Below are 19,212 nucleotides of genomic sequence, written 5' to 3'. Positions count from 1 at the left end.
ACCAGAACTGCTGAGAAAGGGACCTGGGTGTCTTCACCTTTTTAGATGTTTTGTCAAGAATGTAATCGCAGTGGGAGTATTGAGACCACACTATGGGTAAGGAATGCAGGATGAGAGAAGAGGGATAATGATCTCATCTTAAAGTGTTTAAATTTGCTTTTTTCAGTTAAGATACAGTTGTTATAAGTAATAGAAGCCATGGGCTTTTCTGGTGGCTCAGATGGTAAAGAATCCGCCTGCAATGCGGGACACCTGGGTTCGATCCCTGGGTTGGGAAGATGCATGGCAACTCACTCCAGTATTCCTGCCTTGAGACAGGAATCCCCATGGACATGGGAACATGGAAGGCTCCAGTCCATGGGGTTGTAAAGAGTCAGACACAACAGAGTGACTAAGCCCATGATAGAAGCCATGATTAAGAATAGCCCAGGTCATCTTGATACTTACTGTCTCATAAAACAGAAAATAGGAGGTAGGACATGGCCTAGACGTGTAACAGCATCTTCAAAACTCAGTCATCTTTTGCCTTTTACCTCTTCCATCACCAAAATCTTACCCTTGCTGTTCTTCCACGTGCTTGTTGCCTCATGGTCACAAGGTGGCTGCCACTGATCCAAGGATGCGATTCTTTGAAGGTAGGGCTCAAAGAAGTATTTTTGGTAGAGCTTTTCTTTTCATAAGACTCACTCTCAGTGGAGAGGAAAACTTTCTCTATAAAGCCCCAGAAGATTTCCTTCATGTTTTATTAGCCAAACTGGGCCAGTTAGCCATGCCTAGCTACAAGGGAATCTGGGAAAGGAAGTACATGGCTTTTCAATTTCTGTCATTGGAAATAGGCAAGGGTTGGGGATGGCTTTGGAGTAGACAGCTAAGACTATTTGCCATAGGAATAAGTAGCTGCTGCTGCTGCTAAGTTGCTTCATTCGTGTCCGACTCTGTGTGACCCCATAGACAGCAGCCCACCAGGTTTCCCCATCCCTGGGATTCTCCAGGCAAGAACACTGGAGTGGGTTGCCATTTCCTTCTCCAATGCATGAAAGTGAAAAGTGAAAGTGAAGTCGCTCAGTCGTGTCTGACTCTTGGAGACCCCATGGACTGCAGCCAACCAGGCTCCTCCATCCATGGGATTTTCCAGAAGTGTAGCTAAAACAAAAATTCCTCTTCTAAGGCCAAAGAAAAGGTTTTAGAATATGTCTACAGTTTTAGTTTTTTAAAAAAGGAAGTTTTGTATGTAAACATCTCTATTATGTAAGGAAAAAAGACAGACCTATCTATGTGTGCATATTTCACTTTTGTACAGTTTTTTAAAGCAGGACAGCTTCAGAATCCTGCATTTCTTTGACCCAATTTGTCCCAGGGGAAAATCGTAAATATGTATAAAGTTGTATATGGATGCATCTATGTATTAGAGTGTGGTGTGTGTGTATCTACAACAGCAAGAAGGTGGAAAAACCAAGCACATCCACTTTTTACTGTTCTGCCAGGCACCAAAGTTGGCTACAAGTTGGCCTGGGAGGGCCCCTGGACCTCTCCTTTTCGTATTCGCCTCGGTGTGGTTTGTATCGTAACATGGGCAGGATGAAGCCACTCTTTCTAGCTCTACCTTCACCCTTGTCCTTCCTGGGGGGGTTTGATTCATGCCCTCCACACTACATTCAGAATCTCTGCCTCGTCTCAGCACTTGAGTCAAACCCAGCAGACCCGTCTCCTTGCCCCAGGGTTGATTCCCTCCCAGGAAATCCCATACAAAGAAACTTCAGTTGAGCCACCACATAAGTTCTCTCAAAATACCAGTCATTCCCCCCATTGATAGGGCCTAGGCTCAAACTGAGGTCCCTACTGCAAATGAAAGCCAGTCTGAATCCCAGCTGGTGTCATGAGAGGCTTCATAGGCCAAGGAGCAGCAAATCTGGACCCTCAACCTCTCAATCCAGTTGAGGGAACAGCAGGGGAATAATCTCCTGGGACTGAGGTCTCTTCTTAGAGCCATGATATATCGTGGCAGTAAAGTTACTTTGCTGCTTGTAAAATGAAATGGGAATTATTCATTATGAAGGCTTGTGATTTGTTCATTAGCCTTAAAAGGGAATGTTAGTAAAAACAGCAGTTGCTGCTGCTAAGTCGCTTCAGTCATGTCCGACTCTGCATGACCCCATAGACGGCAGCCCACCAGCCTCCCCCGTCCCTGGGATTCTCCAGGCAAGAACACTGGAGTGGGTTGCCATTTCCTTCTGCAAGGCATGAAAGTGAAAAGTGAAAGTGAAGTCACTCAGTCGTGTCCGACTCTTAGCGACCCCATGGACTGCAGCCTACCAGGCTCCTCCGTCCGTGGGATTTTCCAGGCAAGAGTACTGGAGTGGGGTGCCATCGCCTTCTCCGAAAAACAGCAGTAAGGGTTGCTAAACCCATATAGGTGATTAAGGTGAACTGAGTTTCACTTGCTCCTGATGTTGTAGGCAGAGTAAAGCTATCTTATTTGCTAAGGAAACACACAAATATATTTCCTAGCCAACTAAAATGCTAGATACTAAGACCATTTAGAAATTTATACTAAAAAAACCCAACAGTCTGTACAATGGAAATGAAACCTAGCCAATGATGAAATTATTAAAGCTGACATAGCCTTGCAGAAACTATTGATTTTAAGGTCTCCCTAAGCTAATGGGAATGTTCCAGGCATAGAGTTAGAATTTTAGAGCTAGACAGAGCTTTGAGATAATAACATCAATTGTTGAGTGCTTACTATGTGCTGGGTGCTATTTTAGGTGTTCTCTATACTTACACAGCAACACAAGTCCACACTGTTTTTCTTCCTACTTTTACAGATAGTGACTTGCCAAAGTCCAGCCAGTAAATGGTCAAGCATCAGGATATGAGTCAAGTAGTCTATGGGTCGCACAGAGTCGGACACGACTGAAGCGACTTAGCAGCAGCAGCAGCAGCAGCAACAGTTTAAGTCTAAAGCCTGTGCTCTCTCACACCTCACAACAGCACAGTGTCCCACATTTTGAGGTACTTTCTGTGGGCTGCAAATGAGTTAACTGGGTCAAGACAGATTTAGGCCAGAGAGAGGATTGCACGATGGTGTCCGTCAGGGTCTGTCCTTAGGGAGAGCTGCAGTCTCCAGGAGCTCCCCAAGACCAGCAGATATTCCACCAAATTCCACCAGGAGCGGAATTTCCAAATGCAGATTCTTGAGCTCACGCACATGAGAAGCAAACACTGGGAGGCCCAGCTCTCTGTGTTTTAATAAGCTTGTAGCTGTGCCGCAGGTGTAGAGGGTTGTCAGTGGGGTCCTGCTCTTCACAGGGAGTAATAACACAATATTGGACACAGATTCACTCCCAAGTAATAAACCTAGAGCTTCAAAAATAAAATTTGTTAAGGAAAAAAAATTAGGTTTCATAGGATGAAACATCATTCAATGGCCCCTAACTCTCAGGAAATCTGCTTCCCATAACCTGAATTGTGAAAATACCCCATCCTGCCCCAAATGTAGGTATCACCCTCCTCAGACCAAAGTGGAGGAGAGTTTTGGGTATCCAGGGCCAAAGGAACACACGTGACCTTTTCAGGCACAACAGATAAGAGCTAGTATGTTGCCTCCATCCCCAGATCCTCCCAGAAGGGGCTAGAGGGTCAGCACCCCCTTTCTGCCATTTCCAACCCTCCCCTCTCCACCACCTCCTCCTCCAAACTGATGGAGAAGCAACACCAAGTCACAGGTGATTCTGTGACTAGTTCTGGGGCTCCTGATATCTCACAAGAGGTGTGTAGTTTGTCAGTTGTGTTATAACTGCGTGGCATCTGTTTATAGAATGAGATTTCTCCTCTTTCAGTGGCTACCAAAATTTGCACAACCCCCTCGACGTTCATCTCTATACAGTCAGCCAGGACTGAAATCCCCTGTGGGCTCCTGCTGGGAGTTTGCCCTTCTAAAGGGCCAGTGCTGAGCGTGAGTTTCTTGCATGTTTCTGGGCGCCATGCTCCAGCCAAACAGCCGAAGCTAAACTGGAAACAGAATAGTCCTTTAAAATCTAACTCCTCAGCTCCTGGGTAAAGAAGCAGCACCTGAGCTGAGAAACCAGTGGCTCAAGGGCGCCACCATGAGGAAGTCAGGAGATGTGACCCCAGGCAAAAACGTCTCCTGAATCTTCCAGAGCGAGTACCACCCACAGGAAGCCAAGGGCTTCCAGCAGTAGAAGGAATAGAAATTTGGGTGCACTCAACGAAAATATGGGATTTAAAGCCACAACAGCTGGGTTGGAGTCTTGCCTCTAACTTTTACTAGTTGTGTGGACTTGGGCAAGTAACTTGTCTGAGCCTCAGATCACTTAAAAACTACCGGTTTGGCTGAAAATTTCCTTCAGGTTTTTCGAAAACCCCAAAGAACTTTTAGGCTAAACCAATATTACTATGATACAGTAATTCCGCATAAAATCAGGGAGCCATTGAAATGATTGCAATAATATGATTGCAAAAATCACCTTATGGTATATACAAAGAATATTTTATTAAGAATTAAGTGTTCAAAATACAGTGAAGCACACATTTTTCCTCTTAGAACCTGGACACCGTTGTTACTGGTGAGGCACCATTGAGAGCATACTCACACACACTGGAGATGCTTTTTTCCTATGATGTGTGAACATACCAACCTGGAGAAATGAACAGAGAGCAGCTATGGTTGTGAGAGGTGGCATATGGGGCAGAAAGCCCAGATGCACAAGTCACCTAAAAAGGTCACGTAAAGCAAGGACAGCTGGTTTTTGTTTTTTTTTTTATTGCCAACTGATCATACAGGCCTCAGACACCACATTCTTTTGAAACAATTGTGCTCTTCTGAGACTCACAACTCAGCTCAGCTCCTCTCTTGTCCTCCAGACAGTACTTCCCTTCCACTGAAGACTCAAACACCTGGCTCTCGGGGTCCACCCAGGTGCAGATTCCAGACTCTCAGCTCCTGGACTGAAACACACATGAACACCCAGTTTCTTTCCCGTCACTTGGTTTCCAGAACCATTTTCTTCTCTAACTATGGTCCTTTTGGTTGCAAATCAAGAAACCTGGGCTTCCCGGGTGGTACTAGTGATGAAGAATCTGCCTGTAATGCGGGAGACACAGGAGACAAGAGTTCGATTCCTGGGTCTGGAAGCTCCCGTGGAGGAGGAAATGGTAACGCACTCCAGTGTTCTTGCCTGGAGAATCCCATGGACCGTGGAGCCTGGGGGGCTACAGTCCAAAGGGTCACAAAGAGTTGCACAAAACGACTGAGAGACAAAGCACACACAAGAAGCTTAACTTGAACTATCTCAGGCAAAATATAGGCTTTTATTACCTACACAATGAAAAGCAGCAAAGAATTGGGATAAGATTGGACTTTGCCATTAGACGTAGGACCTTTTCTCTAGCTTTGTTATTAGAATAAAAGTGACCTTTTCCCTTTAGTTTCATTTAGAAAACACCTTAGCTAAGGACCTGGCCCCGCGAGGATCACACACATAATGCTGTGCCCAGACAGATGCAGTGTGCTTTGTGCAGACGAAGGAGCTTTGGCAGCCCTGTGAGAATCATGTGGTGGGAACAGAAGCAAGACCTCCCAGGGTTAAATGGCTGTTACTCCTGGAAGGGGGAGCAGAAGAGATATTCTCCTCGATCACTCTCTGCTTGTAATGAAGCAGAAGTCATGCATAGAAATTTGTATCCTGGATTCTACTGCCAACTTCTTAGGTTCTAGGTTCAGAACTCCTATATTGTTAATCTTTTCTTCTGAGAATCTCTAAGTGCCCAGAGCCCAAAAAGAAAAAATACATGAGAGCGGTACTTCTTTGGGGAGCAAGGGTAGGAGCAGAGCGTGGAAACTGTGAAAAAGCAGTTGTGGAGAATAGAGAACAAGTTCACCGGGAAATTGTAGTATGATTGTCAGACAGTGCTGACGTAGGTGCTATAAACTGTATGTTTGGGTCCCACCAAAATTCATATTGAAACCTAGTCCCCAAACAAAAAGGAAAAAAAAATTTTTTTAAATGAAACCTAATCGCCAGTATGATGGCATTTGGGGGTGAAGCCTTTGGGAAGTGAATGGATCATAAAGGCAGAGCCCTTATGAATGAGATTGCTGTTTAGTTGCTAAGTCATGTCTGACTCTTTTGTGACCCCATGGACTGTAACACACCAGGCTCCTCTGTCCATGTGATTTCCCAGGCAAGAATACTGGAGTGGGTTGCCATTTCCTTCTCCAGGGTATCTTCCCAACCCAGGGACTGAACTCATGTCTCCTGCATTAGCAGGCAGATTCTTTAATCAACTGCACGAGGGAAGCCCATGAATGAGATTCCATGAAGTTGCTCAGTCATGTCCGACTCGTTGCGACCCCATGGACTGTAGCCCACCAGTCTCGTCCATCCATGGGATTTTCTAGGCAAGCATACTGGAGTGGGTTGCCATGTCCTTCTCCAGGGGATCTCCCCGATGAATGAGATTAGCGCCCTTGTAAAAGAGCCTTCAGAGATCACCCCCTTCATGTGAGGGCACAGCCAGTAGACAGCTGTCTATAAACCAAGAAGCAAGGTTCACCAGACATTGGATTTGTTAGCATCTTGATCTTTGACTTCCTAACCTGGAGAACTGTGAAAAATAAACGTCTTGCTTAAGCCACCCACTCTACAGCAGTTTTTTGTATAGTGGCCCAGATGGACTAAGACAGTAGGTAATCATGAATGTAAAGTAGATCCAATTTGTCTTATACGACTTTTTCTCTAGCAGTATTTGGCTGCAGGGGTACAAACAGGGAAAAACTGGATTGTTGTTTCATAACAGAATGGAGAATTGCTTTGAGTTTTCTCTGTAAGGTAGAAAACGCAGATAAAGAACAGAGTTCAGGGTACTGATAAGAATGTTACTACTAGTAATATGATATATTGTAGAATCTCAGCTGGATACCAAGAGACAGGAAGAAAGGCTCATGGATTGAGAGAAAGTAGATGAGAGACAGCTGAAGGGGGTGCCACTTAGGTCAAAGAGTGGTAGGAGGAATAGTTAAAGTAATACCAATATGTTTATCTGTATACACAAATAGGAAATATATACAGTCCTTCACTAGGATAGCCCCTGCACCTTTAAAGAAACATTCTTACTCAAAAGGCCATACACGAAATGACAGAGACATGATACGGTTTATTTCAACGTACTAACGCAAAACAATGAACAAAACAACTCATTTGTCAAATTGCATATATGCAGGGTTGGCTTTATTTCACCACAATGTAAAATACATTAAAAATGTTTGCATATAACATATTCAATAAAGCTTTCTATGTACATAGTAGATACTTGCTTTGCTAAATGACCAGACATTTGGAAAAATCAAAACACAGTTGTCAAACAGAGTCAAATACATAAGATTCTTGTAAACTTAGAAAAAGACTGAATTGTTCTATTTTTACCTGTATAAAAAAAAATTCTTCAGCCTTTCATTTTCACCTGTATTTTCTTTAATAGAATTAAGCCCCAAATTTGAAGGCTTAAATTCTTTCATCCTAATGCCTTGGGACTATCAGATTTTCCTTTGAACCTGTAGCTGTCTAAAAAAGGAACAGACCATTTAAAGGGAGGGAAAAATAAAGATATCCAGATTTCCAATCTGTGCCACTCATGTAGATTATGAAGAGTTCCTGAGTTGGCTACCCATTCACTCATCTTAGTTCAAAAACATAACAGCTGGTTACAGGATTAAACTGGCATTCTCGCAGCCCATCAGCTTTCTTAATCACCAAAAATTATTGACATGTGGCCCTTAGCTTAATCTGAATAACTGTAATTTAGGAATTCTATGACATGATGTTAGCATATTTAAATGTAAAATTCAAAATTCTGAATATTAAAGAATTTATTTTTTAAATATATAAGATGGTGTGTTTTCCATGAACAAATGAAAATCAAAATGGCAAAAGAAGCTGAAACATCTGAATGTTTCAAAATGAGTTAAAGGAAGCATTTCATATACAAAAACATGACTGAGGTAAGCTTAAATTATAAGAACAGTTGTTTATTTCACTTCGTACGTAACTGAACGGCAAAACAGCCCTGTCTGACGCGCTGGAGCAAACAGTCTTCCTGAGTCCTTTCAAGTCATGATTTCTACATGCTACAATGAAACATTTTTAATAAATGCAATTTGTCATTGAATGACTAGTTTTTACATTCTTAAATAATAAACTTAACTTTAACTACTATAGCAATGATTTAAATACATGTGCTGTTAAAACAAAAAAGTTATAAACATGTTCTGAATTACTTTCTTTGCTTGAGAGATAATATCAAAAAGAGATTCTACAAGTTCTTGACTCCCTAAGAACTAAGAACCAAAATACTAAACATAATAAATAAATATGAAACCTGGAAGCTCGGAAAAGGGGATAGAGTACTGAATATAATAAACCAGTGTATTATAAAATCCAGTATTTCAGTATTAAAACTTCATCTCACTACAGTTAGGTTTATTGCTATGATAAATAAGCTTCATATTAAGGCACCTGTCATTACCTATGAGAAAGAGGTGGATTCAAAACAAAGGGCATATACAATCTAAAACTTTTTTCTTTTATTCTTATGTCACTACCGATATATTATCAACTTTAAATGTAAGTTTTTGTGTTAGCAGTAGATGAATATCTTTGAACTACTACCTGAATATAGTTATAATGTTTATGATACAATAATTAATATATGTGATATCTTAATTGAACTATATGATACTTTAATGGGAAAATAGGCAAAATCAAGTCAAGATGAATAGAAAGGACTAAAAATTAGAAACATGGTAACTTCTAAGAAAAAAACGATATATCATAGTGACAGTGACTACGAGCAGATCTTGGCCAAGCCATTGAACCTGACTGAGCCTCACCCCCTCCATCTATAAAATTCCAATCCTGCCTGCTCTGGCAAACTCATAAGGCTGTTTTGAGATCAAATGAGGTGATATAAAAACACTCAGCAAACTCTGAATCCTTGAACAAGTATATGGTATTATGATAGGCCAAAATAGCTCATTTCCGATATTCTAACAGATAAAGTCATGGCCTGTTCCTTTGCATCCACTTGAAAACTCCCCGTTTTAATGCATTAGGTAGTTGTGGACTGAATGGAGCAAAAATTATTCAAAGAGAAAATCTCTAATCCTTATTAACCAGAATTGTACGCAACAGTTGGCTGTGAGTGGGGAAACCCACTGCTTGCTTAGGCTCAGACTACCTCTTGACACTTCCCTCCCATAAAGGGAGCAGACTTCTCACAGACCTTGTGGGCTGGCCTTTCCTCAGTCTCCCTCACCATCTGCTGTCCTGGGACATGCATAGTTCCAGAAAAAAATTGAATCTCAATAACAGCATAAGAGAGTTTTAGGAGTATAAGAAATATAGCTGCAGTCAATTACAGGGACACTTCTCAGCTTGGCACAAAGTGGAAATGGCTCAATAATCCCCACCAGGCCCTCCCTTGCTTGGTCCACAAGCCCTTCTTCCATGTAGAAAATAGTCCTGGGGCAGCTTTTTCCAAACTATGTTCTGAGGAACATTAGGTGAGATGTTAACAGGTGAAAAACAGATCTTTGTTAAGTAGGTCTGGAATACGCAGTGGGGTATACGTTGATGTCCCCACTCCGGTACTCTTGCCTGGAAAAATCCCATGGACGGAGGAGCCTGGTAGGCTGCAGTCCGTGGGGTCGCTAAGAGTCCGACAGGACTTAGCGACTTCACTTTCACTTTTCACTTTCATGCACTGGAGAAGGAAATGGCAACCCACTCCACTGTTCTTGCCTGGAGAATCCCAGGGACGGGGGAGCCTGGTGGGCTGCCGTCTATGGGGTCCACAGAGTCGGACACGACTGAAGCGACTTAGCAGCAGCAGCAGCATACATGGATGCACTGCAGAATTTCTCAGTGTTTGACGTACCAACTCCACATTCCAAAGAGGAATGGAGCACAGAACATTTCCCAAACTCATTGACCACAGAATCTTTCTTTTTCTCCCCACAAAATACCTAGACAGGCTAACAGCTCTTACAATACTCTTTGAGAAATGCCATTCTAGCTAATTCACCCTGGTTTTAAACATTTCAGGGCTACATCTGGCTAAAATGATCCTTTTGATTTCTAAAGGAGCAGAATCATTTTGCTTACAAGGTCAACTCTCATGAAAACGTCAAGGATTCCACTCTTAAGTATTCTGCCCAAAGCAGCTAAGAACCAAATTTCCTTAACTATAACGCTGAGAAATTCAAAGAAGTTATTCTCATGTTAAAGAGAAGTACAATCTTTTTGAGGAAATATTTACATTCTTCTAAAACATTTAAAACACAAAGATATAATTCTAGATCTTAGGACCTAGAATCACAGTTACTTTGAGGAGATGGAGAATTTTATCCCATCACTGCAATTAACACTATTAATAACAATAATAATAACAGGAGAGGGAGAAGGGGGAGAGAGAGAGGAGGAGGACACAACAGCAGTATTGGCTGAGACCCATGCTGTGTCTCATCCTCATACATGCTCTATGAATTTAGGACCTGCTATCACATTCACCTTAGGGTTTACATTCATCTGAGGTTAGACAGATTAACTGACTTTCCAAGGGTCACACAAAGAAGGACAGAACCTCAAATTCTATCTGACCCCTCACCCCATGCTCTTGACAACTACGGAATGCCATCTTATATTTTAGGGATGAAACAAAAGCATTTGGAGGTCATACTCTGACTGATAAACAGTAAAATTAAAGGGTATTTCTATAAATCCAACTTGATTGATATTTGGTTTCAGATTTCCTTTTGAGCAAACTCCTAAGCCCTAAAGGAGATACTTTAGGTTTGTGTTTTGTTTTTAAGCAGAGAAAAATAGGCTGTTATTTACCAATGATTAGTTTCGATATGAGGAGGGTTTTAAAAATCTGCATCTAAGGTGAAGACATTATCTGTAGTTTCTGCCATAACTGCAAAACGCTGATACTCTGAAACTCGTTTCTCAAAGAAATTTGTTTTTCCCTCTAAGGAAATGTTTTCCATAAAGTCAAAGGGATTTTCTGCTTGAAAAACCTGAAAAGAAAAGAAATATTGTTAGACATTCTGAAGAAGCAAATTGCATCACATAAGAAGAGCAACAGATAACTTGGGTCTCCCAACACCATGTATCATCACCTGGAGATCACATATTCCCTAGGGTCCTGGAGGCAGTCAAGACTGATACATTTTAGGATGACTAAGATCGCCTGCTAACCTCTTAAAGGAACTATACTAGCAACTCTGGTATTCTCAGAAATTGAAAGAAAAAAAAAGATTATATCAGGAAATAGAAGATTTAATACCAAACTAAAATGTTTTCACAGCTTGAGAACTCTAAAACACCAAAGGTATTATAGGCATTTTCCACAGGTATTACTACTATGCGAAGAGCCAACTCATTAGAAAAGACCCTGAAACTGGAAAAGATTGAGGGTGGGAGGAGAAGGGGGCAACAGAGAATGAGGTGGTTGGATGGCATGACTGAATCAATGGACATGAGTTTAAGCAAACTTCAAGAGATAATGAAGGACATGGAAGCCTGGCACACGCCAGTCCATGGGGTCCAAAGAGTTGGACACGACTTAGCAACCGAACCACCACCGCTAGGCTGTCACATCTACATGATACCACAGAATATTACATTATCAACAATGTACTGTGGACCTAAATGCTTCTTAGTTCACAGGAGACGTGTAATCTTCAAACTGCTGTTAAGGAACCATGATCAGGGAAGACAGACTAAATGCTATCTATTGTAACCCCAAACAAAAAATGGAACACATGTTGACAAGAAGCTTTTTCACTGCTTCTGAATTCAAGAAGCAGGCTTGGAGATACAGCTTGATAGGCATACTGATGATTCATGAGGAACAATAAAAGAGAATTCTTTAAATTTGGAATATTCAGGCAGTAATTATGAATATCACAGAAAAGAACATATTCGAATAACCCAATTAAAATGGGCAAAGGATCTGAATGGATAAATGCTTCTCTAAAGAATACCTACAGAAGGTCAATAAGTATATGAAAAGATGCTCAAAATCATTATCCATTAGGGAGATGCAAATCGAGACCACAATAAGATACCATTTCATACCACATCACACTAGGACAGCTGTTGAGGCTTCCCTGAAGGCTCATATGGAAAAGAATCTGCCTGCAATGCAGGAGACCTGGGTTCAATCCCTGGGCTGGGAAAATCCCCTGGAGAAGGAAATGGCAACCCACTCCAGTATTCTTGCCTGGGAAATCTCATGGACAGAGGAGCCTGGCAGGCTATGGTCCATGGGTTACAGAGAGTTGGACATGACTTAGCGACTAAGCACACAGGATGGCTGTAGGTGTGTAATAAAACAGACAACTTATTGTGGTCATCACTTCATGATGTATGGAAGTCACATCATTATGCTGTATACCTTGAACTTAAATGACACTATATGTCAATTATATCTCAAAACTAGAAGGAAAAAAAAAAGACAGTAACTGTTGGTGAGGATGTGGAGAAACTGGAACCCTCATATACTGCTGGTGTTAATATAAAATGATGCAGTGGCTTTGGAAAACAGTCTGGTAGTTCCTCTAATGATTAAAGATAGAGTCACTATATGACTCAACAGTTTCACTTCTAGTTATGTATCCAAGATAAATGAAAACATATTTTCCCACAAAAACTTATACAAGAATGTTAATAGCAGCATTATTCATAATAGCCAAAAAATGCCAGCCAAATGCCACCATCAACCAATAAATGGATAAACAAAATGAGGTATAATCATACAATGCAATATTATTTGGCCATAATAAGGAAAAAAGTACTGATACATGCTAACATGAATGGAACTTTAAAACATTGTATTGACTTTGTATATACCATATACCAGTATACAGTATATACTATATATTGTATGATTCTATTTATATGAAGTAGGGATTACAGAATAGGCAGATCTAAAGAGACAAGAACTAGATTAGTAATGCCTAGGCTATGGTGGGGGCTTCCCTGGTGGCTCAAGGGTAGAGTCTGTCTGCAAGGCAGGAGTCCGGGGTTCGATCCCTGGGTTGGGAAGATCCCCTGAAGGAGGGCATAGCAACCCACTCTAGTACTGTTGCCTAGAGAATCCCGTGGACAGAGGAGCCAGGCAGGCTGCAGTCCATAGGGTCACACAGAGTCACACACAACTGAAGCAACGAAGCAGCAACAGCAGGGCTATGGGGGATGGAAGAAGCAAAGGCAAGTGGCTGATCGCTAACTGGGATAGAATTCTTTTGTGGAGTGATAAAAATGTTCTCAAATAGATTGTTGTGATAGTTGCACAACTCTGCAAATATACCAAAACCATTGAATTGTTTTTCAATGTTTTTCAAATAATAAAAAAACATTTATTAATAGGCATATTGCATGTTCTGTCATTTATATCTTAATAAAGCCATGTGTATTTTTCCCCCAAAAAAAGCAGACATGCTGGGTGTGGTTGATGTAGTGGAACTCTGTGAAACTGTGTCAGAAACAGTGTTCAAGGCAGTAAACATGTGAGTTTTCACTCACGGCAGGAGACAGTGCAAAGTACACTGGACAGTGGTCATAGGTTCACTAGACTTTACAACTGAGGCTCTTCCCAATCATTCATGGCGGGAGCAAAATAGCTAAGACCAGCCTAAATCAAGCAGCTTGGTTGTGACACACTGAAGTACTTGAATATTTATTGACTAATCCAAAACTAAGTTGAAAACAACATTAATGTGGCTTCTGCTTGGAATTCTGTATGTGACAACCATTCGCTAATTTAAATAACCTCTTATTTTACCAAAGTGTGTCGGTCCCTCAGTTGTGTCCAGCTCTTTGAGACCCCATGGACTGTAGCCCGCCAGGCTCCTCTGTCCATGGAATTCTCAGGCAAGAATACTGGAGTGGGTTGCCATTCCCTTCTCCAGGGGCTCTTCCCAACCCAGGTCTCCCACATTACAGGCATATTTTTTACTGTCTGAGCCACCAGGGAAGCCCAAAAATTATCATTATAAGAATAATTTCTTTTCTAGCTCCTTGAGTTCAAAGTTTTTTAGCTTATGCATTTTAAATTGTCTTGCTTTCTTAATATATGCCTATAAGGATACAAATTTTCCTCTGGGGATCTGTTTGGTTGCATTCTACAGATTGTGATATACAGTAATCTTATTGTCATTTAGTTTATATTTTCATTTTTAATCTCATTTTAAAGGACACAGTTTTGACTTCTAAGTAGATGGAACTTTCTGGTAATCTTTTATTATTCATTTCTAATTTTATTGCATTAAAATCTAAGAGTCAGTATAATTTCTGCTTTTTGGAATTTACTGAGATAGTTTGAAGGCCTGTGGAGACTGAGGTTTTTGTACTGTGTCCAGATTTTCTCCTTAGGAGGCATGTTTTGTATACCTACAATTAGCAAACTTTCCAAGGAAGACTAGACCCACAGGTCTGTAATTTTCCAATAAGTAGAAGGTGGATGTGTGGGTGTAAAGATATGGTGGTGGGTTAAAAGACAGTGAGTTCATTTTAAGGCTGTAAGTAAGCAAATTAATTTTATTATGATAAACATGTAACTTAGAAACAGAAACAATTTCTTTTAATACACAAATTATAAATTTCAGAGGTCATATTAATATAATTAAAATCTTTGTTTATCTCATTAATGATCAGCAAAAGAGATGATCTTGCAACAAAAACAATATAAATAGTGATATTTTACAATTTATAGTTACCAAAAACCTTTGTCCCATCTGATTCTCATCACAATATTTTTGTAGCTACCAGAAAATAAGTGCATTATCAAGAGAGTTAGTGATTACCCATAAGCATCATGGATTTTATAAGGCTTCTCAATAATTTAAACTTCCATTTCCATGAGAAATCAGAACCTAACATTTCTAATTAACAATAGTAATATACAGGAGATTGTGATGAATGTTACACTTATGATGAAAACAACGTGACCACTGAGTGTTCATTTACTGTGTGTGTGACACTATTATAAGTGCTTCAGGTGCACCAACTCATCAGCAATCACTTGTGGTGTGTGTGTGCTCAGTTGTGGCCAACTCTTTGTGATCCCGTGGACTGTAGCCCAGCAGGCTTCTCTGTCCATGGGATTCTCCAGGCAGGAATACTGGAGTGAGTTGCCATTTGCTTCTCCAATAATCTGTGGTAAGGATTATTACTATTATCTTCATTTTACAGATGAAACTGAGACAGTGGTTAAGCAATTTGCCTAAGGTCACATTGCTAGTGAGTGGTGGAATCAGGACTCAAACCCAGTTAGTCCGGCTGCAGCCTCCATCTCATGTGAAAGACACACATGAAAATTCAGGTACATTATCTCTGATAAACAAGAAATAACTTAAAGACAACTGAGTTTAAAGAGTCAAATTATGACAGCTAATGTCTTCCTAATAATGATTTCCTATTTAAAAATATTAACCCTCAAATTACAACACAGACACATGGGGATCTACCTGAGGATAAACATATATTGGCATGTTAAATCCAATTATTTAAAGATAGTCCTATTAAATAGTACCTACAATTATTATAAAATAATTTATTGAGCTTATTAGTTCTATGATTTATCAGCCTCCTACTTCTGTTAATGAATTTCATTTTAAGTTTCATTTAAGGATTTTGCAAAATCAACTAGTTCGGGTAAAACAAGCCTGTCATGGACAATTTACAAAATAGACTAGTTTGGGGAAGAATGGATACATGTATATGTACGGCTGAGTGCCTTTGCTGTTCACCTGAAACTATCACAATATTGTTAATCAGCTATACCCCAATACAAATTAAAAAGTTTAAAGTTAAAAAAAAATAGACTAGTGTGTTACAAACGCTTTCAGTGAAATATAGTATGTATTTTAGAGTCCTTACCTGACTATAACATTTTAGCTAGTAGTAATGTTTGAAACACCTTACCTTTGAGAATCCAAGTTCTGTAAGCAATCTGTCAGCTACAAACTCAATATACTGTTTCATCAGAACACAATTCATTCCAATGAGGCCAACTGGCAAGGCTTCTGTTAAAAACTCCTGAGACATAAATAAAAACAGAATAAAGTACAAAAAAAGAACAATAAATAGTATATATTTTCCAAATAAAAAGAGGGTTTTAGCTTTATTAACCTTCTAAATCACTGATCTTGTTTGAGGAAAGTACACTAGCATAAATCCTTGCAACATGGCAAACAATGCCCATTTGCTTAAAAGGTTTGGGGTGCTGCTACTCACACTGATTCACATTCTCAAGTAGCCAAAGTAAATTGAAACTATTACATTACTGGTATTTTAAAGTAGCACTTGTAGGACCCAAATTTATATGCTTTCTCAATAGAAAGAAAGGAGATATTTTGTTCTGAAATATCTAGAAAAAGATTCACCTAAGATGATTGCTGTGGTGAACATGACTTAAAAGGGAGCTGGGAAAGAAAAAACAATTAACAGAGAAAATGAGAAAGAAATAGAAATGGATCTGAGCATTGGGAGATAATCTGAATTCCAATTGTATTGAATGACAGTGAAGTGAAAGTCGCTCAGTTGTGTCCGACTCTTTGCAACCCTATGGACTATAGCCTGCCAGGCTCTTCTGTCCATGGAATCCTCCAGGACAGAAGGAGTGGATTGCCACTCCCTTCTCCCTCCCAGGGATCTTCCCAACATAGGGATTGAACCCAGGTCTCCTGCATTGTAGGCAGATTCTTAATGACAGTGGTAAAGTGTTAATAGAGAAAAAATAAAAACATATTAACCATTTGGATTTAGTTCTAAAAGTGATTCAAGATACCAAAATCTGGGATTTCCCCGGTGGTCCAGTGGTTAAGAATCTGCCTTGCAATTCAGGGGTTGCAATCTGATCCCTGGTTGGGGAAGTAAGATCCCATATGCCTTGGAGCTACTGAGCTCTCGGGCACATGCTGCACCTAAGACCCAACGCAGCCAAAGCAATAAATAAAAACTAGATTAAAAAAAAAAATCCATTTTATGACTTTTCTCTCTTCAAATATGAAAGCTATTTTTTTTAAGTTTAAAAACTTACTTATTTTTCAACTAGCTCTTTCAAATGATAAAAATACATTCTAAAGTGAAGCATCCATGTCTTTCTAGTTAGAGATCTTTACATGCTCATAAATCACATTTTACTATTCACTAATTCATTTATTTCCTCATTCTATGAACATAGGATGCATGCTTAAAGCTAGATACCTTGCTGGTTTTTTAAGAATACAACCAACAAGGACCTACTGTATAGGAAAGGGAACTCTGTTCAGTGTTATGTGCAGCCTGGATGAGAGGAGAGTTATAGGGGAGAATGGATACATGTACATGTATGGCTGAGTCACTTTGCTGTGTACCTGAAGCTACCACAACATTGTTAAGCAGCTATGCTCCAATTTAAAATAAAAAGTTAAAAAAAAAAAAAAAAGAATACAAAGCAAGAAACCATCACTGCCCTCTAGTAGCTAAAAATCTAAAGCTAAGATAATTAGAATAGTTTGGTATGGCACGAAATTTGATGTATAAATGAAATCTAAAAATAGTCCTGAAACAAATTTTAGTATACATAAAATCTTAATATATAATAAAGACTGGCTTATAAGCCAAATTTTAACATGACATAATAATTGTAATACATCATCTATTGGTACTTCCAGGTTGACCATATAATATTTCTGATATCTATTCTGACCTACAAAACAGCAATTTCATATGAGTCAATCTAATGCAGTCAAACATCAAAGAGAGATGTGCTACTTATATAAGCGTCCCTGCTTACCTGCTCAATTTCAACGGCATTAACAATGATCTCCCTAACCCTTTCTTCCGAAGGCTTATTTACCAAGTATTGAAACATCAGGCAAGCAAAGTCGCAGTGAAGCCCCTACAACAGAAGAAAAATACCACTGTCAAAGAAAATTTCATCAGTTATTTTCACACAGTGATATATCAGGCTTTATATAAGCTAGGAATGCAACACTGAACTTCTGGAAGATGGAAGAAGGATTAATAGGGCCAGGATCTTCTTTTCTCCAAATCTCATTAAAATGCCAATCATAATAACCTATAATGAAAAATTTTCAAGGCCGGCAAATCTCAGTTAATTAACATGAAAGAAGAATTAATGAACAACAACAAAACCAACAAACCTGCAATCAAAAGCATTTTGGAAGGGAAAACAAAGTAAGAAAAACCAAAAATAAAATTAATTCATTTTTAACTTTTTAAAAATTAAGACAGATTGAAAAACTCAGATTTCAAAAACACAACAGTTATATTAAACAAGAATGGTTCGAGATAAAAATAAATTCAGTGCAAGGAAAATGGAAACTGAAGAATTAAGGATACCATCTGAAGCTGTGTGAAGCAGAAATGACATTGCAGAAAACTCAAAGACAGAAGTAAACAAATTTGTGAAATACCTTGAGAAGAGAATTGTTGTGCAAATACATGAAACGTTATAGAATCTTAAATAATTGGAAAACAGTGCAAGGAGGCTCAACCTACAATAACTGGAATTTCAAAACACAGAACAGATGGTATAAAGCTGAAAACAACTGAAAAAAAAATTCAAAAAGTCAAAACAAAAAAGAGAAGGAGGTCAGAGACAGAAGGATGATGGAGTTCTAAACAAAATTAACAATTAGATACTGACAACAAGGCAGAGTCAATTAACATTTCTAAACTACACAGAAAAAGAAATAATTTTGTAAGCCAACAAGGGAGGAGAGGAAGGAAGGAATATGCACTTTAGAGGATTAAACATCAGAGCTGTCTACCTTTTCCTAAAAGAATCAATAAAAAACCAAAGACAATTGAAAGATGAGACTCAAAGGCTGTATTCCAAGGATTATTTTCCAAGTTAAATTGTCATTCCCAGAAGAAATCATTAAAAAGACAAGAAAAAGCCTCTTTAAATAACTAATCTTAGAAAATTTACTAGTAAAACATACCCCTCCTACTCGACTCAAGAGGATATTTCAAATTACCAAAGGCAGAATTTCAGATATAGTGCTGAAAGGTGATAATGTAAATATCGATTAGAACCAATAGCTACCTACCAATTACAGAGCTGAGTATGAAAAAGGAAAGCACTTGTAATTGTTAAATCAATAAGAGAATAAAATTA

The 19,212-nt window shown here is 39.4% G+C and overlaps 1 protein-coding gene across 5 annotated transcripts in view; it reads right to left on the bottom strand.

The window, feature by feature from the left end:
• Window positions 1-4,510: 4,510 nt before the first annotated feature.
• RRM2B (ribonucleotide reductase regulatory TP53 inducible subunit M2B) overlaps window positions 4,511-19,212 on the bottom strand; it is a 37,651-nt gene continuing 22,949 nt past the window's right edge. For 2 of the 5 annotated variants that reach the window (XM_061439253.1, XM_061439248.1), the window contains exons 7-9: window positions 17,863-17,967; window positions 16,008-16,121; window positions 7,157-11,095 (exon numbers count right to left, since the gene is read on the bottom strand). In XM_061439253.1, the coding sequence (XP_061295237.1) occupies window positions 10,943-11,095; window positions 16,008-16,121; window positions 17,863-17,967 (372 nt within the window). In that variant the 3' untranslated portion in view covers window positions 7,157-10,942. Of the gene's footprint in view, window positions 5,233-7,156; window positions 11,096-16,007; window positions 16,122-17,862; window positions 17,968-19,212 lie in introns of those variants that run through there. The other 3 variants (XM_061439250.1, XM_061439252.1, XM_061439249.1) reach the window with 3 other exon arrangements.

The sequence above is a fragment of the Bos javanicus genome, chromosome 14, assembly GCF_032452875.1.
Source record: "Bos javanicus breed banteng chromosome 14, ARS-OSU_banteng_1.0, whole genome shotgun sequence".
Lineage (NCBI taxonomy): Eukaryota > Metazoa > Chordata > Mammalia > Artiodactyla > Bovidae > Bos > Bos javanicus.
The sequence above is the reverse complement of the archived record's forward strand: the minus strand, read 5'-3'. Positions and strand labels throughout refer to the sequence as shown.